This window comes from Aptenodytes patagonicus, chromosome 10 (genome assembly GCF_965638725.1).
Source record: "Aptenodytes patagonicus chromosome 10, bAptPat1.pri.cur, whole genome shotgun sequence".
Classification (NCBI taxonomy): Eukaryota; Metazoa; Chordata; class Aves; order Sphenisciformes; family Spheniscidae; genus Aptenodytes; species Aptenodytes patagonicus.
The window spans coordinates 12,955,299-12,981,492 of NC_134958.1; the positions used below are offsets into that span (position 1 = coordinate 12,955,299).

The 26,194-nt window shown below is 37.3% G+C and overlaps 1 protein-coding gene across 1 annotated transcript in view; it reads left to right on the plus strand.

The window, feature by feature from the left end:
• The window catches only part of MAP2K1 (mitogen-activated protein kinase kinase 1), a 40,874-nt gene that overhangs the window by 13,214 nt on the left and 1,466 nt on the right, over window positions 1–26,194 (plus strand). Inside the window, exons 2-10 of the mRNA XM_076348099.1 lie at window positions 4,532–4,742; window positions 6,742–6,888; window positions 10,088–10,165; window positions 10,704–10,755; window positions 19,117–19,241; window positions 22,164–22,371; window positions 22,864–22,928; window positions 24,619–24,680; window positions 25,701–25,746. Coding sequence (XP_076204214.1) covers window positions 4,532–4,742; window positions 6,742–6,888; window positions 10,088–10,165; window positions 10,704–10,755; window positions 19,117–19,241; window positions 22,164–22,371; window positions 22,864–22,928; window positions 24,619–24,680; window positions 25,701–25,746 — 994 coding nt within the window. The remainder of the gene's footprint in view (window positions 1–4,531; window positions 4,743–6,741; window positions 6,889–10,087; window positions 10,166–10,703; window positions 10,756–19,116; window positions 19,242–22,163; window positions 22,372–22,863; window positions 22,929–24,618; window positions 24,681–25,700; window positions 25,747–26,194) is intronic.

The window sequence follows — 26,194 nt, forward strand, 5'->3', positions numbered from 1 at the left end:
CTTTGTCTCTGAATAAAAGTTTTATATAAGATTAAGTAACTACTAGTGCTCCTTCTGGAGGCAGACATTAGCACGCTAGCATGCTGCTACTTTTAGCTACCAAAGCTTCCTTAACACTTCAATGGTGTGCTAGTGATGAACGGACTTAAGTATTCCCTCTTCTGTATTTTGTATGTGTTGGTTTAGTTTCATTTGTAAAACTTCATATGCAATGATTTACTTATCTACCTGTTTCTGTATGTGCTTTGCACTGCAACTTGGCTGTGATGCTTTTATATGGTGAGGGTACCGATAACAGTCATAGTTACCAGTGAGGGGATAGTATTCTTACAGTAGTTTGAGTTCAAAACAGAAACTACTGAAGTCCTGCTTCCTAGAAATACTGAGAGTAGATTACCACCACCAATTTTGATGACAGCAATACTTTTTTTTATTTATCTATTTACATTTGAAATTGATTAATATTTAGTGCTTCAAGCAAAGGACCAGAATGGGGGGAAAAAAAAATCAATTCTGTCCTGATGTCTGTCATTCAACTATCATAAAAACTAACTGGAGATGTTACTTATAGTTACATTCTGAATAGTAATTCTGACAATGCATTTATTGGGTTAATATCTTTCACAAAAAGTCTTCAGATTAATTTACGGTTAGAGAATTGGTCCTGAAAAATTCAAGTGAGATCTGAGAACTTCATTGCTGTCATCGTCTTGCATGTCACTGCAAGTAATGAAGGTTTTACCGTTAGCGCGTAGAACATTCTGGTGATTTTGCTGGTGGCCACATTCTAGATGGAGAAACCTGATGTGCTGAGATTCATGGGACCAATACTTTTCCATCTATGAGAGCCTTTGGAATCTTTTGACTAGTGTTTGAGCAAGGACCCCAACAATAATTTATACTTTCAAGCAAGGAAATACCTGTATTTTAAGTGAATGCCAAGTTTATTGAGATTGAAATGAGCAATGTTAAAAAGCTTTATACAGGCATACATTAGACTAACATAGATGTGATAAATGCTATCCTAGCAAATTTTCTTGTTATAGGGCATCAGCATGACCCAGTGTTTTGTTTCATCACAGTAGTATCTTGTCTGCTCAAAGTCATGTGCTCAAGCATCTCTGTGTCTCCAAACCCAGAAAACCGCTTTTGCTTGAGAGAAAAACTGAATAGTTTTCTTCAAAACAGAGCAAGAAAAGCCTTGTTGCATCCTGGTTCTGCATCTCTAGTTTCTTTATTTTTCCAAATGAGTAGCCCTACCTTCTTCAGTAATCCCTAAAATGACAGCAACTTCCTTCTCAAAACTTGTGAATAAAGATCATTTGTTGCTGTGGCTTACTCGACCAGATTTTTCAAAGGAAACTGAAATTTCCTGTTAAGGTCAGATTTTTTGGGGGAGAGTTTGGTTCCATTTTGGCATTAAGTCCATATGCAGACTTCAGGGAGAGCTAAAGGTGTTGCTTGCTGAGTTCCTCTGAAAATCTGGCCCTATATATCAAAAGGGCATTTAATATTGAAATATTATGTTTATGAGCTTGATATATTTGTATTTCAGAGATGTTTAACTTAATTCAACAAAACTGCTGCTGTTAAGTTATTTGGAAGTTCCTTCAAATTCTGTTGTATAATCTAAATTGTCTTGGCTTCTTTTGAAAGAGAGATCCAGGTAGTGGATGCTGAGCTCTTGTCTATGTGGTCCTGACTTCTTCAAAGCAGTGATACAGAATAATAGGTCTGTCTCTGCAAAAGTTGCATCCAATAAAACTGCCTCGTTGATTTAATATGTTTTGTAGGCCATATTTTCTGGGCAGTCATGATTTTGATAGAAGCACGGGGTAAAAGCAGGTAAAAGGCATATGAAAAAGTTTCTTCTTAATGACTGAACGTGAACTATAAAGTTGCTCTGCTTCTAATATAAAGAAATATTTGAAGGATACTATTTTGGTAAGTGGCTCCAAAAATACCAGGGATCTTTGTTCTCCATTTCTGCTAGTTGTGTAAGGTTTCATAGAATAAAAAATAATCTGTACTTCCTAAAAATCCCGATGTTTAACATACTGCTTAATAAAAAAATACTGATTTTATATATCTGTCAAGTGTGTGTAGAAAGCTTGCTGCTGTTCAAGCCCACTACAAGAGTGAACCACCTGAGCAAGCAAGCAGCGTGTTCCCTGCCTCGCAAGTCACCGACCAGAGTACTTCACCTCCTTGCTGACCGCAGGCAGTCTGACGTGGGGAGTCTATCAGAGTGCTGTGCTGGCAGGGTTTGTCAGTATATGCTCTTTGAAAATCATGAGTTACATCTTCTCACAACAGTAACTTTCTAGGGTAAAATACAGAGTTTGCGTCCAGCATTCATTGTTCTGGAGTAGGAAAGTAAGGGGTGCTTAACTTTGCTCCAATTTTTACCTTGCATTCATAGTGTAAGAAGAGCTATTTCAGTTCTAGTCTAGAAAAGACACACATTACTTTGACTTCAGGCTGGGATTTGTTAGCTTTACTGGGCACACTTGGAGGGGGATGGAAATCCAGTGATTAATTTGCTTTCTGTTTTGCATTTCAGAAATTAGATTTCAAAAATGTGTCTCTTTCTTGATGGTTCAACTTTAAAACAGTCTGTAAGTCAGATTAACTTGAATGTTCCTATAAGCCATGCTTATCTACACAGGGAAATTTCTCATCATGGGTGCTCTAGGATATTTGTTGTATGATTATATTCCAGTAAGATTATACTGGTATAAAGCATGGTACAAGGCCAGAAATAAGAGTATGTTTCTCTTTGTAGGATAGCCTGAAAATGAAGTATCTGCACCAGAATGAAATTATTTTTATACTAAGAGAGAGACACTTTCAGTAGTATAACTACAGTAGAAGAAGCACATCAAAATTTACTATGTAAGACTGTCTGGTTTTGAGCAGCATTGCCAAATTACATTTGCTCAGGGCGAATGTTTTGTGAAACTTGCTCACAAGTGTTGCGTGGTAATTTTATGCTTGAACTGTTAAAATGTCAAAATAACAGACTGAACAGAACTCACCTTTCCATCAAAGGTCTCATTCTATTTCCTGTATTTAGCTCGTTCAAGCATTATCACTTCCTAACTTAGCTTAGCAATTGCATCCTGTCTAACATATTTAAACTGATAAATGAAGTAGGAGTGTGTCATTGCTTAAACTTTCAGAGTGATTGTGTAGTAAGGAAGAGCTGTGAGTATTTATATTATTTTTATTTGCCTTGATTAAACCTTAGATACAGTCAAACCAAGATTGTTGTCCTGCTGGAAATGCAGGCTCTCTAATGAAGAAGTTGAGGGTTTCATCCTGTAATTCAGTCTTTCCATTGAGTCGGGGGGTTATTTGTCATTGCTTCTTGGAGAATCAACCTTGTATCTTCTCAACTGAGCAGCACATTACTGGGCATTCAGAGAGTGTCTCTTTGTACAGCATGTTTTGAAAGTGGACATTTTATAAAGTGATGAGTAGAAAGTTTTCTTGATTATTGGTGAAATTTAGTTTGGGGTTTTTTTTAATGGGAAGTGGTTTAGGCTCTGAAGAAGTAGATTGTGTTCCTCAAGTTTTTAATCCTAGCAACACTGTATTCCCTGGGAACACTGCATTAAATTTGGCTAAGCAAAACAGGTATTTGCTGTTAAGTTCTTACTCTTGCAGCAAGTTATTGTTGCAGTTGGAAGTGGAAATCTTAAACGAGCTTTTAAATTGTCATATTACTGGAATGAAGCGTTTTCACAGGATCTGAAGTGATTAAAAAAGAATCTTCCTGGGAAACTGACCTTCTATCTGTAGTCCCAAATTTAACTACTGTTTAAAGTTTTGTATTTCTATTTTGTATTGCATAATGATGTTAAACCTAGGTTTCTAGTAGCTGTGCCCTTAAACAAAAGAAAAAGGAAGCTTAAAACCTTTGGGCTGTTTCTTTTCCCCAGTTAAACTAAAAAAAAAAAAAGGCTTCTGTGTTTCCAGTGGCTGTGTTTTTAATGCATGTTTGTTTGGCTGTGCTTGATAACTTTTTACTGATGTCTAAATAAGAAGCTTATGAATGGTTTATTAGTTATATAGTTATGTGAAAATCAATAGATAAAACATTTAGACAAACTGTAGGAGATTACAACACAATCCTTGAAAATGCAAAACTAAAAGTAGCATGGAGTGATGTGCTGTGATTCATGAGATTTCTGATCATAACTGCTGAGTCATTAAGCCAATCCTGTAGGTAGTGAAACTTAACATGCATGAATCTGGACAGAACTTCAAAGATGGGGAAACTGGGTATCATCTGTTTGTGTTTATGTCATTGTTTTATCTGGAATAAAATACTGTTTACTTAAGTCAGTTCCAATAATATGTCTCTCATGGGGATGACTGTACAAGTCGGCCTTCTAGATAATATACATAGGTGCAAAAATGTAGTGGGTTTAATCTCTGACCTCAATGCTCTTGCTCTTACTCTTGTAACACTGCTGGGTAAGCTCAAACAGCTTAACAATTGAGCTGTTCTTTCTCTGTTGTACAGGACAAATTTAGAAGCGCTTCAGAAGAAGCTGGAAGAACTAGAGTTGGATGAACAGCAGCGAAAGCGCCTTGAAGCTTTCCTTACCCAGAAACAAAAAGTTGGAGAGCTGAAGGATGATGACTTTGAAAAGATCAGTGAGCTGGGGGCAGGAAATGGTGGTGTGGTCTTCAAAGTATCTCACAAGCCTTCTGGTCTCATAATGGCAAGAAAGGTGAGTGCCTCAAAAATAGGAACTTAGGGATGATTTTTGTTAAGGAGGTTGTCTCTGATGAATTAAAGTGACTTTATTTAGAGAAATAAGTGGTGTTGACACACAAAAAAATTACTATAATGCCAACTTTGAGAGAAGTTGATGTGTTTTCAAAAAGTAGGAAAGGTTGCACTTGCTTATCCTAAACTTCCCAGTTTTTCAGAAATAGTGTCCCATGTGTTAGGTATTCATTCCCCCTTTCTTCTGCCCCCCCCCCGAAGTTACTGAAAGGTATAAATTAGGGAAAGTGACAATATCCTGTATTCTGGGCCATAAGTTTAGAGGAATGTAAAAGATATCACCTGTCCTGAGATCTTCCTTCACAGCTGCAGACCAGAAAAGGGCCTCTGGATGATACTGGAAAAAATGAGAACTCAAAAAAAACTGAGAATGAGGGAATGCATTGGAGTACAGTGACATCTCCTTTTTTATAGTTTCATCATGGGGTGCAGGTGGCTTCTGTGCAAAAAGGTATTTATTCTTCTGGCAAGAGTATTTTTAAATGATTCAGCTTTGTTTTACAACCAATAGCAGTTGTGACCTAGTTTGTAAGAGAACTGGGACTTTTTTTTTCCAACTGAAATAGCTCAATGTTTTAATTCTCATTTTGTTTATGTGAGGAGCTTTCACTTTCTCTCAGTATCTCTGGGAACCAAATATAGATGCAGGGAAATGCATCTCTGATACTGCCTGGTTTGGGTACCTCATGCCTCTTCCTTCCAGGAGTGCAGTTCCTTTGCACAGGTGGCACTTGTTACGAGGCAGTGTGTCAGGGCATATGCCATTGTACTGCAGCGGGTGAGATGGCAAGCAGGCTACTGTGGTTCACGGGAGACATAACCTAGCCTTTTAGAAAGATAAAACAGAGGTCACGCTCAAATCCCAGATCCCATTGTTATACTACACTGAAAACTTCTATTTTTTTTTTAAATTGAGAAGTTGAAAGACTTCAGGTATTTCTTTTTTTTAAGAAGAGTATACTGTCATCTTCAGCAAAACTAAAGGAAAATGTGCATGTACTGACTTTAAGAATAAACCATGCTCAGTACACTGACAGTTTGGAGAGAAGCAAAGAAAAATGCCTACTTCCCAGGTGTGAGAATTATGAAATATACAAATCACAGAGGTTTTCTTGAAATAAATCAATTTAATTGATTTTTTTTTTAACCTACTGTGGGTTTAACAGGAAATTTTGCCCCAATTCATTAATATTTGATGCAACTAAGATGTTTGCTGAACTGCAATTTTTCTTTCATATATTGACCAAAATTTTATTTCTATAATGTCTCTTAATGTTCCCTTTCACAAAAGAAATACACTTCTCGTATTGTATGAGATACTTTGTTCCACTAGACTGTTTATTTCATGTAATCTCCTCTTTAGATTTAGATTCAGTTTGGGGAGTTTTTAATTTGAGGTTCAGCTCATTCCTTCCACTAATGCTTTACAAACACCTGTGCAGATATTTTTCAGCAGCTGCTTCTGAGTCAGTATGTCTTTGACACATTTCCTTCAGACATTTGTTCATGGCTTTTCTTCAACATAAAGAGCTTCAGTTTCTGAACTATCCATAAAAAAACCCAGATAAGTGAAGAAAATGTGCTGGAACAAAAAGTTTCTGATAGAGAAGTATTTTGTGAAAAGAAGAGATGGAAATTCCACCTTTTCATGGGTGCTGATGTTTCAATTTTCTCATGCTGTATTGTAGTTTTCTTTTCCCTTTGCCACTGAGAAAATAAGGGTGGATTATTTTACAGTTAAGTCATAGAATAATTCTGGTTGGAAGGGGCCTCAGGAGGTCATGTAGTCTAACCTCCTGCTCAAAGCAGAGTCAGCTACAAGATCAGAGCAGGCTGCTCGGAGCCTTATCCAGCTAGGTATTGAAAACCTCTCTGAACAACCTGTTCCTTCTGAATGGCACTTTGTCACTAAGAAAAAATAAGAGTGGATTATTTTACAGTTAATTCATCTAGAGATCAAGCCAGCTATTCGAAACCAGATCATTCGTGAGCTGCAAGTTCTACACGAGTGCAACTCTCCATACATAGTGGGCTTTTATGGAGCTTTTTACAGTGATGGAGAAATCAGCATTTGCATGGAACATATGGTAAGTACATATAAATCTGTCTTAGCTTGACGTTATTAACAGACCATTAATGCAAAACCTGAGTGTCAACGGGACTTAAGTTAACAAATTAGACCTTTCTGCATGAATTAAAGAATCAAATACTGTGTTTTGGATTTAGTCTGCAAATCTGAGGCTGGGATTGATATGATCTGTTTTATCCCCTTCTCCAGAATCTGCTCTTCTGTAGAAGTCTAAGCTGTACAAATGTAGCCTTCCAATTGCTTCTCCTTTATCCATGGTCCCTTTTGCTTTGTTTTATTTAAAAATGTTTACCCAATTCTGCTACTTAGACACTTGTTCTGATTTGGGTTTAGTTTTGTTTTTAGGCAGAATGGACCAGATCACTCTGATACTACAGCTGTGTAGTCCTTAGTAGCTATGATAACAAGAATCTAGTTTATTCTTATTTAGATGAATCCATATTTTGTCTCCTTTTTTCAAACTTTACAGAAAATGTAAACATAAAGACTAGTGCACAGGAAGTGAACAAGCCCAGAAGGATCTTATACAACTTTTTTAATGCCAAAAATATATTTAACTGTGTTTCATTTTAATAGAAAAGTACACATTCTTCTCGACATCTGTTTGCCTTTCTCTAACATATGGAGCCAAACACTAAAAGTAAATTTTCTGTAATTAAAGGTCTGTCAAATTTTTTGCCTCACTTGCTTAGTAGAGGATGTTTTTAACAATATGAAATACAATAAATCTGAAGACCTTTTTATTTTTTCCCTGGAAAAAACTGTTTCTTTGGAGAGAAACCTATTTTTTCTGGAAAGTACATGTGATTGTTTTAATGCTTCTCTGGTCTTGTCTTACGGAAATTTTTAGAAGAAATCGATGGTTGCCTAGGAACAAGTGATCATGATCCAGTTTTTAAGCATGTGCTAGCTGAATAGAAGGTGTGCATACCCTAAAATACAAATGACTATTGGGAATTACAAAGAAGTTAGTTTCTGAAAATTGAAAACAATAATGAAAAATAGGAAAATAGATGTTAAAAATTACTGTCTGGGCATTGTTTCAGAATACATTATTAAACGTCACAAATGTGCACATCTGCAATTGCTAAAAGAGCGTGTATGTTAAAGCATGCCAAAAGAGAGATGGTGGTGGTATATAATTACATGTAGAAATAAAAGGCCTAAAGAATCTCAATTTGTCAATGAGAAAATTAACAGGAGCAATCAGGGTTTGCAAGTTCCAATGCAGGGAATGATATATCTGACAGTAGACATTTCTTCAGTTTAAGAGAAGGCAGTATGAAATCTGGTGTTTCAACACTGAATCTGGTCTAAGTCAGACTGGATATAAGATTTTACACGTAGAACAATTGATCAGTAAGATACGAAATAGAAAGAGAAGGTGGATTATTTAAATTGTAGTCTTAATTAAGCCATTAAGCTGTTGGCTTAATGCAGATCACTAGGTGGAAGTTTTTGGTCTCCTTTTGGATAAAAGATTAGATGAGAATCTCCATTAGATGAGAATCTCCATTGTCTTTTTTTGTACGTGTCTTTCTTTCAATTACTGCCAGTCAAAATTCTTATTTTTAACAGCGAGTTAAAAAAATGTAAGTATGAATATGAACAAAAAGTTGGAGGTGGAAAAGGCATGGAACTTGAAGATTTGAATGTTTGGTATTTTTAGGTACATAAATTCAAAATCAATGCATAACTTCGCTTAGCAGCAGGTATTTAACAGGCAAAAGGGTTGGAGTCTGCTCCTAAAAGACACTGAAGGTTGCAGCCAACACTAGGCAATTGAATTGTATTCAGCCTCTTCCAGGATTGGAGCTAGTCCTTAGGAAGGGGGAAAAGAAAAGGGTTTTTTTCAGTATGAATTATTTGTTAATATACTGATGTCTCAGCAGAGACAGCTGTCCAAAAATGCACAGTGGTTATACAAGAGACTTACATAGACATTTTTTCTGTTGGTGTATTTTTAATCAAGTGTGGTGTATGTGGGTGTGATTTTACAAAAATACATGATCAAATAAGTATTTATATACTTTCCTTCTCATAACAGTTTTAGATTTTAGTCCTCAAATAACAAAACTTTGCATGCTAGCTTTTCTCTTTACATGTATAAATGATGATGATAACTTCCAAAGGATAGGTTAAGGCAGAAGGCAGTTACTTTCTCAAGTTGGATTTTTGTCTTAAGTACTGGGAGAGATCAAATGCTGATCCAGACAACAGGATATTGTTTTTTTAATTTGAGAAATAACTTTCTAATTTCTTCTTTGATTGTATATTCTCTATTCTAGAGAATCTAGAACTTATGCACAAGCCTATTGTTGAATCAGTTGCTAAAAATAAATAGCATTTTTTACAGTTTCCCTTCTCAGAAGCCCTTAGCAACAGTGGAATATATTTGACTTTGGGTGTGTGTGTGCACATGCATTCAATTTATTTAACCTAATAAGATTAGCAAGACTGTTACTTACCATGAAACTTAAAACATTTTTTCCAATTTTGGTTCTTTGAGAGCCGTGCCAAATCCACCCTCCATCCTTGGAAGTTGACAGAGTCACCCCGGATATGCAGAACTAAGAGAGGCCAACTTTCTCTGTGTAGGGTCTCATCTGGGGGATGAGGGGAACAGGAATCTGTGTTTAATTATGATCATGGGGTGGCACTAGCGCACACATATTCAGGAAGAGAACTCTGTCTTTTCCAGTGTGATGAATTTTCATCCTTGTAATCAGGATCATAAAATCTTCTATGTTGCTTCAATCTTCCTCACTCTGTCTTTGGAGGGGGAGAGAGTATCATGTGATGGCTGTGACAAGACAAAAAAATGGATGTTATTGCATTGGTCTGAAAGTTACAGAAATATGTAAAATTCCTAATGCTTGGTCAACAGCCATTTGTGGACAGTGCTTCCTTAACAAGAGCCAAACCACGGAAATACTAGTATGGAAGATCATTGTGTGAAGTGTTTATTTGAGTGGATGTTGTTATTGGCCAAATGTTTGTTTAAAATAAACATAAAACTGACTAATTCCTACTGAGGAATGATTTTTTTTTTTAAGATATGCACCATAACAATGTTAAATCAAACATGAAAAGCAATGGTTTTCTTCTCACCAAATTTAGGCTTCAGACTACAGTCCTGTTTAAAATGTTTTAGAGTAATTTGATTAAAGCTTGACTATTCAAACATTTATTATTAGGATGGCGGCTCCTTGGATCAAGTACTGAAAAAGGCTGGAAGAATTCCAGAGCAGATACTGGGCAAAGTTAGCATTGCGGTAAGTGTGTTCATTGCTCTCAAAGGCTGGAAGTGGGCACACTTGTGTGTTGGTGTGGTAATGCCAGATCCAGGAAGCCACCGTTTCAGGACTGAAGGATGTGGGAGAGAAGTATTACTAGATTTTTAAGCGTGTTGCTTTCTTTAAAAAGCAGTCTTTGTACATGTTGTTATTTGGTAGCTTAGGGCATTGGAATGAGTAACTCATTCTAATGTGTTTGCTTTGATTTTCTGCTTTTGTATCAGCTGATGCTTCTGGATAAGAACAAAATTAACATTTCATTAAAAAATTTTGAATGTTATCTTTTCATACCTATTGTGCAACAAGCTGTGTATGCAAAACTTCCAGTAAGGGGTTGGTTGACTCTGTTTTTCTAGTCTGAGCTGGTGGTACAATTTAAAACAAAATATTGATTTGCAGTGATTATATTTTAGGATTTCTGTTATGTTGCATTCAGTTGGAAGTCTTGTACAGACAAAGCATGCCATTATCTCTTCTGTTTCATAAATTGAAAATTTTTCTTTTATTTGTCTTTTAGGTAATAAAAGGACTCACATATCTGAGAGAAAAGCATAAAATAATGCACAGAGGTGAGACAAAATTTTACATTGTAACTTTTCCTGAATATAAGTTTTATTCAAGTTAAAATAGGTGCTTTTTCTGTGAATGGCTCTTTACAGTTCAATATGGCTTTTGTTCAGAGTTTTTCTTGGGTAGTGTAAGGCAAACTTTTTTTTTAATCCAAATATCTTACTATGACTATCATGTATCTTAAACTTCTGCTGTCTTACTGCGGTTTATATGGGTTATAATCCATGCTAAAACCTGGTATGGTTGTATTATGTGCACACAGAATTTCTGTCGGTGTTTGAAGCTGCTTGCTGCCAGAGTGATTTGGCTGGTCGGGAGTATGTGCTAGAGCTGGGAATCTAACTTGAGACCAGAAGTACTCCCTTTGCAGTGAAGATAGGAATATGTTGAAGGGCCTGAGTGATTCAATCTCTATTTCACTTAAATACCAAATAAGTCTTCCTGCATTTCCTGGGAAGACAATGCTTTTTCAACACAAAAAAGTACGTGATAAACTTCTAGGTAAACACAGACAGGTACAGAAGCAGAGGCTGCAGTCTTGGACAGTACTATGCACTGAAGAAGCTCTCAAACCTTCCTACCTGCAGCTGTTGCACTCGGGCTGAGTTAACTATTGCCTAGCGTGGCTGCAGTGAAGATATACCCTGTCTAGTATAGTTGTGGGCAGTGTCTTTCTTAGAAATGTCAGCACTTGAAATGAGGCAGCATGTATGGAGGTAAGCTCTTCATGTAGTTTTCATTCCTGTACTCAGTTAAGAGAGAAAGAGAAGCAGAAGACAGTTAACATAAGATACCTATGAATGGGGTTTTGTAATGGCATAATTAACTCTTTATGAAGACAACTAAATTAAAAAGCATTGTCCCACTGTATCTATTTCTAGCAACTGCTAGTCTTTTGATAGTAATAGATCTATTAAGTGTGACAACAAAATCTTTGCAGAGATGCACAATTAAAACCTCTGACCTAAAATTAATTTGACAGTTCAACACTCATTTATTGCCAGTTTTAAAGAAAGTCACTATTTCTACCAGCTGTCTTACATTCGCATGCTATTTATAGACATCTATCATGCAGAATTGCATCTTTTTAATACTTAAATGATTTTAAAAACATGGTGAAGCTATGTAAAATGAGTGTTGCTTCTACACTCCTGGGGTCTTTAGTCACTTTACTGTAAAATAAATGCCCTGCCTTATTTTCAGCTTATAGTTGCCCTTTTTAAAATCCAGCTCTTTCATTAATCTGTTGCATGTTCCATTAAACAAAAATGACACTTGATATGGTAAAGTAATAAATTCCATTATTCCTGACATGAGTGTAAATTGAAGACTGGAGATGGAGCATTTCGTGTTTTTTGTCTGAATGGCACTATTCATTGCAGTCATCATGCAATATGTATAAACCATGCCAACTGTTCAGTGAGTTTTGTACCATATGAGATCAATCTTCAGATTATAAAAATATCTTCATCAGACACTAATATGTGTCTGAGTTTACATTTGTTGGCTGGACCAAAAAGAGTAATTAGCAATCCTAGTTTATATAATCTGTTGTAGGATCATCTTACACATGAAGTAGACTGTTTATTACACATTTCTGCTGGGTTTTTTTTTTTTGAACAATCAATAGCTCCCCTCTGGAGAAAGGAGGCTGGAGGTAGACTCTGTAAAGATTTCTGATGGTAGTTGCAAAGTCATTTGTCTCTGTTCAGAGCGTAAAGGAGACTCCTGGGAAACAGATCATCTTATTTTTAGGGCCTACTGGAAGAGTGACTATTGTATCTTGTAGTTTTCAATTCAGCCACAGCAGTGGTTTGTTACCATGTTGGTCACTTGTGGTTTTTTTAGGTTGTTCTTGCTCAGCTGGCTACTGAGACAGCAATTTTTTTTCTCTTTTTTTCAGTTTTACAATCTATAAATCTGATAAACAAGATCAGAAGGGCTTTACTTTGGATTTAAGTGCAGCTTAACCTCACAGTATTGGTTACACCAAACATTACACTTCAAGTGCATGGACCAACAAAAGTTTCTCTTCTACATTGCTTCCAATATTACTGGATTGAATGTGCCCTGCAGCGTGTAAAATTCCATGTACAAATTGTGGTTTTTATTTTTTCAGCTCAGTTTTCATGCTGTGTGCTCTGACAACATCAGGAATACATGACCTTGTATACTTTTTGCAGAAACTCTCATTGAAATGTGTGATATAAAGTGGGAGCTAAAATGACTTTGGAAGTTGATCATAGCTACGGCTAGCAGCTAAAAAGAAAACCAGTGAGAACAATGTTTCCATCTCTTGACATACAGAGCTAAACGTGCTCATCTCTCAACATACGGAGCCGAACTTGCTGGCTCCTATCTTTGATGCTGCGCACCAGTCTGTCTGTTTTTACAGGTTGCCCTTTGTGCATTATTTGTAGACCTCCATATGTAAGCTGGACCTCATGTATAAGCTGGCACACTAGACTGAGCTGTTACAGCTTAGCATCTTAGTTGAGGAGGGCCCTGGTTCAGCTTCCTGCAGGTCAGGTTTATGAGCAAGATGCTGTCCTGCAGTGTGAAGTTCTCTTCTGGAGGTTGACTGATGTTCAACTGTATACCGGTTGTACTGTCGTGTGGTACTCTGTGATTAAAGAGGGACTGGCATGTGGAAAAAATGTAATACATGAAAAGTATGTAGACTGAAATGGTGTCAGTAGGGTTTAGTGTTGTCAGAACATGCTTAGATAATGCATGTCTGAATGTTAAACGTGGCTTCAAAATGCAAGAATACCATTGTAAATGTACTGACTTCTCTGCTATTTGATATATTAGATGCTTGGCTGCCTTGTAATTTAAAAAAAAAAAGCTTCTTACATTATAATTTTACTTTCTTTCTTAGGCTTTTTTAATTTCTTATGTGTTAAGAACTCCCGGAGTTGTATGGCCCTAGGTTAAGGATGCTACCTAGTGAAGCCAGAGTGAAACCAGGTCTGTAGTATAAGAATGGCAATATGTTATACTGCGAAAACCCTTGTAGTGCAGGTGAAGCTTTTTCTGGCAAAGTTATGCTTTTCTAGACTGCCTCTTTCTTGAATGACAGCTGAAATAAATAGTACTAGTAAAAGCACATTTCTCCTGGTATAACTGGGTCAGCATTATTTTGGTGACAGTGTAATAATTGGAGATTTCTGTGGTTTACTCTCTCTAGTCCCTATAGTTTGCCCTGAGTGATTATCTAGCACTGCACTGACATAGTGTGATCAACATCTGACATGTACTGTTTGTTCTCACTCATCCTGTCCCTGAGGAAAAATGTGTGCAATTGGTGGGCTTGGTTTAGTAAGGTTTTTTGGTTTTGTGTTGTGGTGAGAATGGGAGACTTAAAAATGAATAGACGTCCTCACTAAACATGAGTACATAGCAACATAAGGCAAAAAAAACTTGTTCTTAAATCTAAAGAGAGCAAGGCTTGTGATAACTCATTTTCAGGGAGGAATTTATTCCATTACTGTGTTTTATTACTTGTGTGTGACACGGCAATATCAGCAACGGTTTGTAATATTGACCTGGCCATTGAGATTACCAGGAAAAGTGCAAGTATGATGCTATAAAACATCTTCTAACAGTAAGATGCAAAATGTGGGCTTTTATCTTTTTATTTAAAAAAGGAGCTGTTTCAAGTAAAAACAGCTGTATTGCCTACCCAGCAAATAAACACACCATTCTCAGTATTTTTGGTTGGGTGTGTTTGGGTTTTGTTTTTGTTTTTGTTTTTTTTGGATGCAATGTAATGCTACAAAATAAGACTTGGGGGGGAGGAATCTGTGTATGGGATCCCTCCTTTGAAACTTGTAGGCATCCAGCTTGTTTTTTGGTTTCTTGACTAGTCTCACCCATTAATGTATATTTTACGAATCAAGTGTTCATGTCACTGTTTTTGTTGCACTGTATATAAATCTGGGGAAGAAAAACCAGTTTAAATCAAGTTGTCAGGGGCTTCAGGTAATGCTTTATTTGCCTAGCTTTTAGTGTTCTGATGAACTGTTCAGTAGACTAAGTGCATACAGAACAGTTTAAGAATTTTTATTGGGCTATCCAACCTCATTAGAGTACTATTTTTAAGATAAGAAATTGAGTACGCTCTTCAGAGAGTGGTGAAGGTCTGTATGTTGGTGTAGTTGATGGCAGTTGAGGATGGTTAGTGCAGCTGAGACTTCGGCATTATTGTGGGGCAGTAAAACAAAGGACTTAGAGCATCACCATAGGGCAAAAATTCACAGGAGTGTCTTGCAGGATAAAGATTCTGTAAGACATTAATTTTTCCATAATGATCGGCAGAAGCTAGCAGACAGCATTCTGAATGCAAGAGGCTGTTGTTAGACAAATAATAATGCTGACCTGAAAGAAAAGAATAAAAAATTAAATCAGCAAAACTTGTCAGTGACACATTTACTTGGATTGATCAAGAAGTAATGACAGTCATAAAGGACTGCAAAAAACCAAATGGAATATGGTAGCTGCTCAACATGAGGTTCAGCTTAAACTGCTTCCGCACACAGATGTATCCTGGACTAACTGTGACCTCTGGGGAAAAGTATTTGCTTGTCATTACAGACACCTCAAGGAAGAAGTCATTAGGACTTTATTAAAGAAGGAATGGAAAATACAGTGTCTTTATAGACTGTTACCTCATCTGGACCATCATGCTTTGTTTTGGTCCTCTCTGAAAGGACATGATAGAAATTGCAAGACTTCTGAAAGACAAACTGGTAGGATACAAAGCAGGCACAGAGAAGGAAGAGGCAAGGAATGTGACTATGGTAGATATTTTCATAATATCTCCTATTCTGTTAAATAAAGATCTTTATAACAGGGAATGGTATAGAAAATGCTACTTCTACAGTCCTATTTACCTTTGTGGTTAATACCAGAAGGCACTAAATGACAAGGGAAGAAATATCCTGTAACTAATTACAAAATATATTGCCGCAGGTTACTCAGACACACAAACTTTTTTTTTTGCTGTGTTTTATCTCTGGATGAATAAAAATCCTGCGAGTTAATCGGAACATAAATTTTACTTGTTTTTGAGCACAGTCTGGAGTGTAATTCTTCTCTTGCACAGAAAGTGCTTTGTAAGATTTCTGAACTCAAGTTGCAGCCAACAGCTCCAGAGTAGTAGGTACCACACAGCAGGGATGCTGTCAATGGTCTGTTCTAGTGTGTTAGTTTCTAGATTATTTTCATAAGATCCTGCCTTGGGAAATTGAAAATGATTCTAAGATACCAATAATGTGCTGCAAGACAAATATGTTCTCCAGTGTCTTTCTTTCAGAATGAACTAGGCTTGTGCCGGGGGGGGGAAGCAGGGCTCAGGGAGAGGAGGCATACCTCTTACAGAGATTATAAGACATCCTGTAAATCCTGGAAACTTCTTTGTATTAACTAGCTCCCTTTTCAGTGTCATGTATCCATCCCTCTGGACTGGCTAAGGACTTTTCTAGAATTGCCCAGCTCTGTTTCCAGGTTGTCTTATTTTCTTTAACACTGAAATACTTACGTAGTACACTTGGTCTTCCTTTCTAGATTTGTCTGTTTCTTGCAAGTTACAGCAAACATTTTGGAGGATGCCTTGGCATTCCTGTTCCATTTGGCAATACAAATCTCTGGTTTCCAGAGAAACTGCTTAAGTGCGCAGACGCTCTGGAGTTAAAACAGCATAGCGTGCTACATTTAGAGGGGTGGAAAGGCAGCAGCATTCCAAACATCACACTCTGATCACACTGGGTGCCTTGCGAGGAAAACGAAAATGCTCAGGGAAAGGCAAGCTTTATATAAACTCCAGTGAGGAGTCATGGTTTGCTGTGCTGTTGTAAGAAAGGTACAGCGTGGGATTATCAGCTAGAGAAACACTGAAGGTAAAAGTTAAGTCTTCAAAAGGCCAGGTGGATTCTAGAGCATGTAAGATGCTTATAAAGAGAATGTCGTTTGGTTCACTGACAGTGGAACGCTAATGTTATTTTTTGCCATTTAATTATGAACGTGAAGTATTCATGAGCTGTAGAGATGAGGATTTATGTCTTTGTTCTGAATTGAACTAGTAGATGTGCATAGATAAGCAGTACAAATCTAAAGGCCATATCTATGATTTGTTCAGGCTCTGCAGTGCTTCTAGCGTATTTTGCAAACATTTTTTTCCACCTTGCTTTTACACAGAACTTTAGGTGCATATTCCTGTGTAGCTGGGAATCTCTGCTGCTTGCTTTACTGCACCAGCATTTGCTTGTTTTTTGGTGGTTGTATGTTGGTTTTCTGTTTTGTTTTTTTTTTTTTTTTTCCCCCTGCTAGACTTTTAAACTGATAGGTCAAGCTCCTAGACTGGATTCTTCCTTTTCATTGTGAAGTGTACTTGTGGTGAGGTCTCTACAAGTAGTCAAAACTTGCACAAAGGAGGTAGAACTTGCAGAAGGTTTGGCTGTTTGCCCAGGTGGCCTCTAAAATCTCTTTACTGAAGCCCTGCTCTGAGTTAACCAGTGTGTAACATTGTTTTCTGCCTGGTAAACAGCTCCACAAACTGCCCAGTACCTCTGCTGTGCTTACAGGAGGAAAATCTATTGAGGAGAGCGATGTTTATAATCCAGTTACTTTCCTAGGGATGGGGAATTAAAAGTAGTACACACAAAATACATGCCTGTATTCTTCCCCCTCCATAAGGAAGAAGACTGTACCTGGCAAAAGTAGCTGGCATCTTCTTTGTGGTAGAAGGAAGATGTACACAGGCACAACTTCCTCTGTGTTAAGACCAGAGAGTAGTTTGTGTTAGATCACTGTGTGGATTTTCTACGGGCTGATGCTCGCTCCAAGTACAGCAGACAAGCTGTAGGCTCGCTGTCCTGTAGCTGAGCCTAGAAGAACTTGTGTATATACAAATCATCACAAAACACTGTTTCCAGTGTGCCTGGACAGTTTCGGTTACCTAGAAAAGTGATGTCAGGAACCAGAAAATGTAGCCACAAGTTCCAAAAGTGGAAAACTTTATTCAAGCTTTGTTTTGTTCTTTAAAGGGGGGCTAGGGGGAAAAACAGCTAAAATATAGTTTTGTCTTCGTTTCCAATCTCCATGGATCTTGTCCAGTGAGGCATAACCTTCTGCATGGAGATTCCCCGCCTCCCCCCCCCCCCCCCCCCCCCCCGCCCAGTGATGAGGTGTCACATTAGTATCATCTTTCCAGTGACATCCCATTGACATCACAAGCTAAGGTCAGTTCCTCAGTCACTGAAATGAAAGCTACCTGGAAGATACTTGTGTTTAAAAGTGAAAAGCAAATGAAAATATGCTACAGACTATAGGCTTCTGGATCTGCTCTTGAATAGCAGAGTCTAAAGTGAAATTCTGATAGGCTGAGCTGATCACTTTCTTCAAAACCAATTTATAGTATCCTTTTTTCTGTAGCATTACTTTGCAAATGCGAGCTGTTGATTACTTATCTCGATAATGTATTGGTAATGACCAGCTAAGCAGCAAGTTATAGTAAAAAAGCTTCTTACAGCTATAAAAGAAATACTAAACAATTGTTCTCTGTACCTTTGCATTCACAAATAGCTGTTATTAGTTGCTTAGCTACCAGTGACCCTTATTAAATTTCTATTTAGAAAAAGTGATGAATTCAAAATCATGAGGGGATTCTATCACAGATAAACAATCTCAAAGTATTTTAAATGCAGCATTTCAATAATAGGATAATTATTTTCTCAGAGCTTTTTTAAAAAAACAAAACAACCACCACCAAACAAAAACAAGACCACCCACCCCCCAAAAAAAACCCCAAACAAAACCCAGAACAGCAAGAACACACTCGAACTGTTTTGCTATAGGATGATTTATGCTTATGTACATATGAAGGCTAAGTTAGGGATGATGGTGTGGCTGCTGTAGTTCATTGACCTTTGTAAAATAAATATGTACGGCCTCTTTATTCATTATTTCTAGGCAAAAGAACATCATTAAAGAGGACTTATGCTGACATACACTTTCAAATTTATCTCAAATGTTAGTCATTGCAAGGAGGATGCAGATGCCCAAACTTAATATTTGAAAGCCAAGAAACAGGGTGAAATCAAAGCTTAAAACTAACAGCATTTTTGCACTTGTAATTTAAAAAATTTCTTTTTGTTTATCTCTATTTAAATAGAGAGCCTGTGAAATGGGCCTGGGTAGGGAACCAAATCTCTTCTCTGAGTATTCCCAGAGAAGGGATAGAACTGTGTCATAGTTAGAAGGGAAACAAAGGGAGACACACAGTAATTCTCACCTTTCGTGTTACTTTCATTGTCAAATTTCCCATTTTACCTATTATAAATCCTCCATTTTTTTTCCAGATGTTAAACCGTCTAACATTTTGGTAAACTCTAGAGGTGAAATCAAGCTTTGTGATTTTGGTGTCAGTGGACAACTGATAGATTCTATGGCAAACTCGTTTGTTGGCACACGCTCCTACATGTCTGTAAGTACAGATTTTATAGCTTTGTGTTTACTATACATTATGGTAGAGTTACCACAATGCCAGTAACCAAACAAGAAACCAACTATTGATGTTACTACTGCTCTTCATAGATCAGTGCTTCATGCATTCCAGGAATATTCCAGTATCATATCAAATTGTTTATGGGAGGAAAGAACTGTTGCAAGAAAAGTCAAGCAGTTTGGAATATTTTATAACACTACAGAAGAGATGCAATTGCATCTACATTGCAGAATCCAATCAGTTAATGCATTTGGGTTTTGTATACATGTGTCTCCAAAAAAAGTCCAGTATTTTTAGTTTGCTTTCCTTATTAAGTGTGGTTTTCTTTCCACTCCAGTATTTTGCTGCAGTCACTTACATAGGCAAGGTGCTACCTCGTTAGTGATCCTGTTGTGACTGCTGCCGGGAACCCAACACGGCTGTAGCAACAAGAGAAAGCGTAGGAGTGGCTAGTGTGGACAAGGCCACGGCAGCTAATCTGAGACTATTTACAGGGTATTCTTTATTCCTGTATTTGAGGAATACCTTGAAGCTTGCTCTTCAGAGGAACTCTTTGCATTATGTGAAAGTCACAGTTAATGGAAATAACAGATCTCTTTATTCTAATGTACTCACCTTGTTCAGCATACAGCCAATTAACTCATACAATCAGAGCGTTTGGGGATTCTGCTGTAGGATTGAAACTGTGTGGGCTTAAACTTAAAGGAAAAAAGCATAACAATGCTGCTTCTGCTCAGCATGGGACCTGCATTTCAACATCAAAGACAGTATTCTCTTTTTTTTTTTTTGTCATTTAATATCGGTAACATACTTGAAATAAAACTGTGCCTTATGTTCCCACATATATCTAGGGGCTGTTGCTAATTAGCAAAAAAAATTCACAGCTCCATCTCTTCTGGGCCCTTGACATACTACTGGCGTTCCCTTTTTCTTCTAGAGAAGGAATGAGAGCAAAGCGCTGTCTACCTTCAGTTTTCCTCAATTTATTGTTTCTACCAGACTGAGATTTAGCTTTGCTCTCTGTCACCATATGTCACAGACCGAGATGTGATGGTGATTTTATTTATTCTTTTTGATAGTATCTGAAGTACCTTTTCTTGCAGTATCTTCCTTAGCATACTTTTTCAAATAACAGCTAGAGAATTGTTACATGCCAAACAACATCCTGTTCTACCAAATGAAGGTGTGTACAATCAACAATGCTTAACTTGAACATATTTTCTAGATTTTAATTATTTTTGTATTACTACTACTGTGTGTATTTCCTGCTCTTTCTCATCCGCTCACTTCTTCCTTTACACTTACATTTTATGAAAATCTACTGTGTATCTTTGGTTTTGGGCATCTTTATCCATTGTCCAGCAATTGTGTAGTTTATCCAGATGGCTTTGGGATGAAGGTGTCCCACTGAGGTGGGACACTGGAGAAAGCTCAAATATAATCTCAGTCAACGTTACAAAACTAATTTAACAAAACTATCACCGATTATGGCAGAGGGAAGAGACTTTACAGTAATACTGCATTCTTACATTCTATGAGAATAAGTTTCAAATTATATGTATTTTTCCAAATTATGCATATAGTCAGGCAAGAATCTGCACTGTTTTTGTAAAATATGAGCTTGATTTTTTTAAAAAGAGAACAGAAAAGTGAACATTTTCTTTGAGAAGTCTTAGTAAAAATGGATCCAAGGATGATGTAGATCGATGTAATAAAAATTGCAGAAACCATCTTCAGCATTTAACATAGTACTGATAAAACAAGTGTAAAAACTAAGCAAAAGGAGTTGGTTAAGGACTAATCTTATGTTTAGGCATATTGTTCTGTTCTTTAGGCAGAAACAGAAGATGGATACGCTGATCAGAACTGAGGATCTTTGGAGCAATGTGATTGGGATATCCAGATACAGCTTTAATCATCATTCAACTGACCAAAAAATCCCATACCTAAATACCTTTCCAGTGTTCGAGTCTAAGAACAATACAAAATATATTTTTAGCTGAGTGTCTTACCTGCATACATTTTCATAACACATTAACATGTGTATATAATCTATCCAGAACCCATGTTTGTCCCTTTCTAGTTTGGTTTTTCCTGAGGAAAAATTTAAGCCTATTGCATTTTTGTTTGTCAGGCCATAATGTGTAAGTAGTTAAGCTGGCAGAACATGTCTGTCTTCCTATCTTGTATATATTTTTTTAATCACTATACCTCCAGGAAAGGTCTGTGCCCTGCATAATACTTTATCGCTCAATTTGTATGTTACGTTTTATTGTCATTTTGATGGATTATAGAGCTCAACAGTTTATTTAGAAGTTATTTTGAATATGGATCTAAAACTGCAGTATGCATGTATATAATAGTCCTTGTATAAATGCATTTCTGCTATAGGGAGCTATCAGAATGGTATCAGCTGAGAAGTGTCACAAACTACAAGATTATTCCTAGAGCACCAAGTCACTTTTGGACCCATATAGAATCAATAAAGTCACCTTCCCTCTCCTTCCCAAAGCAGAAAACCAAGAACAGCTTCTCAGGGAAACGAGGTGAATCTTTAGTTGCCCATACGAGTTTTGCTTTCTTATTCTTTAATTATCCCATCATTATTAATAGTTGCAACACTTAGATATTATGTTAACATAGTAAACCAGCAACATAATAGCATCATTTTTAAAGAGTCAGTTATTTGCAGTGGTGGTATGTAATGTTTTTGGAACTTCTGGAACTCCAGATGAGATATTTAAAGAAAAAGATCAATAAGTCACTCATTAGAATGTGTCATACTAACAGGTTGGGGTTTCATCCTCCATTTTATCCAGGCTATTGCAGAATGCAATTTTTCTTCCTCCTTGTTACAATACTGTCTCCTCTCCTTTTTTTTTTTTTTTTTTTTTTTTTTAGCCGGAAAGACTACAGGGAACTCATTATTCAGTGCAATCGGATATATGGAGTATGGGGTTGTCACTGGTAGAAATGGCTATTGGCAGATACCCGATTCCTCCTCCTGACTCTAAGGAGCTGGAATTAATGTTTGGCTGCCCAGTAGAGGGAGATTCTCCAGTCACTGAGACCTCGCCCAGGCAAAGAACACCTGGTCGACCAGTGAGCTGTAAGTTACAACAATCTGTTAAATTCTTTTCTAACACCCTTCTCTGTCATCTTAAAGGTCTTCCTTATCTGATACTGGTCTGCATAGTGTGGCTTTAAACTTCAAAAAATCAGATTGTATTGGGCACCTGGCTCAGTCCTACTATGAGGAGGTATCTGAGTTTGAGAATCAAGGACCAGAGATCCATTTGTTGATAACTGAGCTGTTCATGAGCACCGTTAAGGTCCCATTCTGTTGATAGGGTTCATCTCTCTAAGATGCAATGCTGATCAGAGTACAGTAGGACTATTCCCAGTGAAGTTAATGGTTTAGATCAGACCTGAAAACAATGTCTCCTTGCATAAAAAAAGTATGTTGCTGTTTCACTTTTTTCCCTGTAAATCTACTAGATGCCATGTAAGAATAGAGTGCATGACTGTTAGCTTCTTAAAACACCTCTGCCATGGGAGGAGAGTCACACTGTATTTTTCGACTTCTACAATTTCTTTTTAGCCTATGGACCAGACAGCAGACCCCCAATGGCAATCTTTGAACTTCTTGATTACATCGTCAATGAGGTAATCAACTATTTGCACTTGTACTAATACAATTGTAAATTTTTAAAGCATTCCAGAATTTGAGAGGGTGTGGAGTTAGTGTTAGGATAAGCCATGTCTTCTGATCTTTTATTGCTGCAGTATGAGACACACGTCCTTGTTATGTGTGTTGGCTTGATTTTTAAATTATTCCCAGGAAAACTTTAGTTCATTTCTCTGCATCATTTAAGTAGGTTCATGGGTTTTCTAGCTTGGATCGTGCAGCCTGTTAGGACAGTTAATAGCAAACAGTATGATCAAGCATATACAAAACTGTTTGTTTTTTTTTTCCATTTGATTTGTTTTAGTCTTATGAACAACCTCAGTTATAATACTGTGTCTTTCAAATAGCTAAGCTACAAGGCTAGTTAATAGAGATTGCTATTTTAGAATCGATTGTCTGTTTCCAATATTTTCACAAGTGCTACTGAAACTCACATGACTCCTGCTTGTGTCCTTCCAAACAAAAAAAGCATGCTCGTGTTAGCTATCACTTGTAACAGCTGGATAATGTAATTGTTCCAGGTGAATGAATTATAAAAAAGTGTCCGACACCTATTTAAAAAGCACAGTTGGTGTCTAGGTCCCTGCAATGACTAGCAGTGCTTATGCTACTGTACATGTACTGATAAACTGCTGCTGTTACTCATGTGCATGCACAGTTCTCCTCTCGCATTACAAACCTATTTTGCATATTTTGTAACACTTCAAAATGACAGCACTAACTCTTGGAATAGAGTTAGCATTAGATTACTTAAGACACAGTCCTGCTCTTATAGCATCCCTGAGGAGGTCAGTTTAAGCTGAAAAAGGAGGTCAGTAGTTGAGAATTTGGCAAGATTATCTTCTGCTACCTCTTGCACCACAAGCAATCTTCAGCATGAGCTGCTACATCCAACAAAGTCTGTACACCAGTGAGTAACTGAATGCAGGCTGTGTCCTAACTCTGTACATACAAGTAGCCCAAGTGTAAGTGCTTGCAGAACCCATGGTATAAGAAGGAAAACTTAACTCTGACCCTATAGCAAATGTCATGGAGAACAAGACAATAATATGCAGGTTTATATAGTACCTCTTCTTTCTTTATCAGAATTCTCTTTGAATTCAGAACCTGAAGACACTCATTTCCTGGGACAGAATATTTAGATCAAAAGGATGATGGAACTAATGATGTGCAGGGCATCTTCCCTTCCCTAAACTGGAGATTAGTAGTGAGGAGAATAACACAGTGCTAATTACTGCCAGCTGCTCTGAGCCTTCTTTAATGACAGCTCCAGGCTGTGTTAACCCCATTCAGGTGTGTGTATGGGGGGAAAAAAAAAAGGCACAACAAAAAACACCCCACACCATAGAAACTGTCTCTGGTCTGATTTATTACTGAAACACCTAAAATCCAGCAGCTGTGAGAGTGATAACCAACAGTAGTCAGTAATAAACTTGGCACCTTTACTTTTATAAATCATATGACAGCACATCCTTTATTCATATGTATGGAAGCTGAAGTCTGCCTGACACTTGTTTCAGAGCTCAGCTTTGAAGGAAGGCCTGGGTAGTGCTAGGGCTTTACAGCTTTGCCCAGATATAGGACATATAATTGGTTGATCTCTGGGTAGGTTGTGCATCATCATGTATTAGTTATGCTGAATGACTGCTGATTTCTTTTTTTTTTAAGCCACCTCCAAAACTGCCCAATGGTGTGTTTGGTTCCGAATTTCAAGATTTTGTTAACAAATGGTGAGTATTTTCTCTATGTCTAAGTTGCAAAGGGACACATTTGGGATCAGCCCTGCTGTCTTACTGTATCAATAACTTGACAGTTAGAGTCCCTACTTGTAGGTCATGGCAAATGTGGAGTAATGTGAATTAGCATAATCCTCTTTCTCCAACTGTTAATGTGCCTAAAGCTCATTTTACAGGCACCAGCTTGACAGCATATGCATCCAAAGAGAGCCCCAAAGCTGAGAGATGTTCCCTTCTTTAAGATACGATCTCTGCTGCTGTGTGCAACTTAGATTGGTGTCTTCAGTGCTGAGAAAGTACTATAGTACTTATGGACTCTGATCATACAACACGCTCCTAAAGGAGGATCCTTACTTTTAAGGGTAACCTTCACAGCATTCTGCAGTGACTGTTCCATATGATGCAGAAGTCTTGCAGGCTCCAGATGCTTTTTTCTTTCCAAGTGCTTCACTGAACTAACATCTTTATCACACCAGTCATTCTCCCATCTATTTACTTTTCCAACTGCGCTTCAGTGATACCTGCACTGAACCAGTATATTCAGTGCTAAGGGAGGCAGTTCATTACAGTTTGGAAAGTTAGTTTATTTATTAAAAGCTACATATATTTATTTACTGTTTCCAAAAGGAAGAGCAGTAACACAATAGCTGTACTTGATACTGAGCTTGAAAAGACTTGGGTAAAAGAAACTTGAGGGATAAAGCGATTAATATTGTTGAATTTTTATTTAAATGGCAATTCGATCTCTCCAGCTTGGTTATAAACACTCACTCCTGCCCCCACTGAACAGTATCAGACAACTCAGGATTTCATACCTAAAACTATACCTGTGAAACCTATGGAAGGGAATTGCGTACAGACCCAGATCTATGTTTGAGAGGCACTACCTTACCTAATGCTTTTATCTAGAGTGGTATCTTCTTGGGACCAATGCAGTATACCAACATGATATAACTTGATCTTTATTTTAAAAGATAATAGTGTGTAACTTTGTAACACTTTCTGTTTTCCTAGTTTAATTAAAAATCCTGCCGAGAGAGCTGATTTGAAGCAGCTGATGGTAAGTGAAAGTCCTTAACTTGAACTAAGAGCAGTCTGCTGTGCAGGTTGGGTTCCTGAGCTGACCTGAGATCATATGGCCTAGAGTGTAGTTTGTGGCCCCTGACACAAGCAGCTCAAACAGTTTGAGGGCAGGGGGCCCCTTTTCTGATCCAGAGATCAAGGGGCCTCAGGCTTTCACATGCTCCTAGAACAGGGACTATCAAGGAGACCAAAACTGGTGGGTTTTGAGTCTGTTGTGTGATAATTACAATGAGTATATGACCTAATGCTATTTATATTAATTGACAAAAGAATTATTTCTCTTTCTTGGGTTTATTAGTCAATAATAAAGTATATAGATTATTACTTTTAAGAGGAAGAAAGAACAAAATTCCACATACCTTAGGGACTTGTTAAATAGGCTTTATCATCTTTTTGTGAAACACAGGATTTGCCTCTTTTTTTCA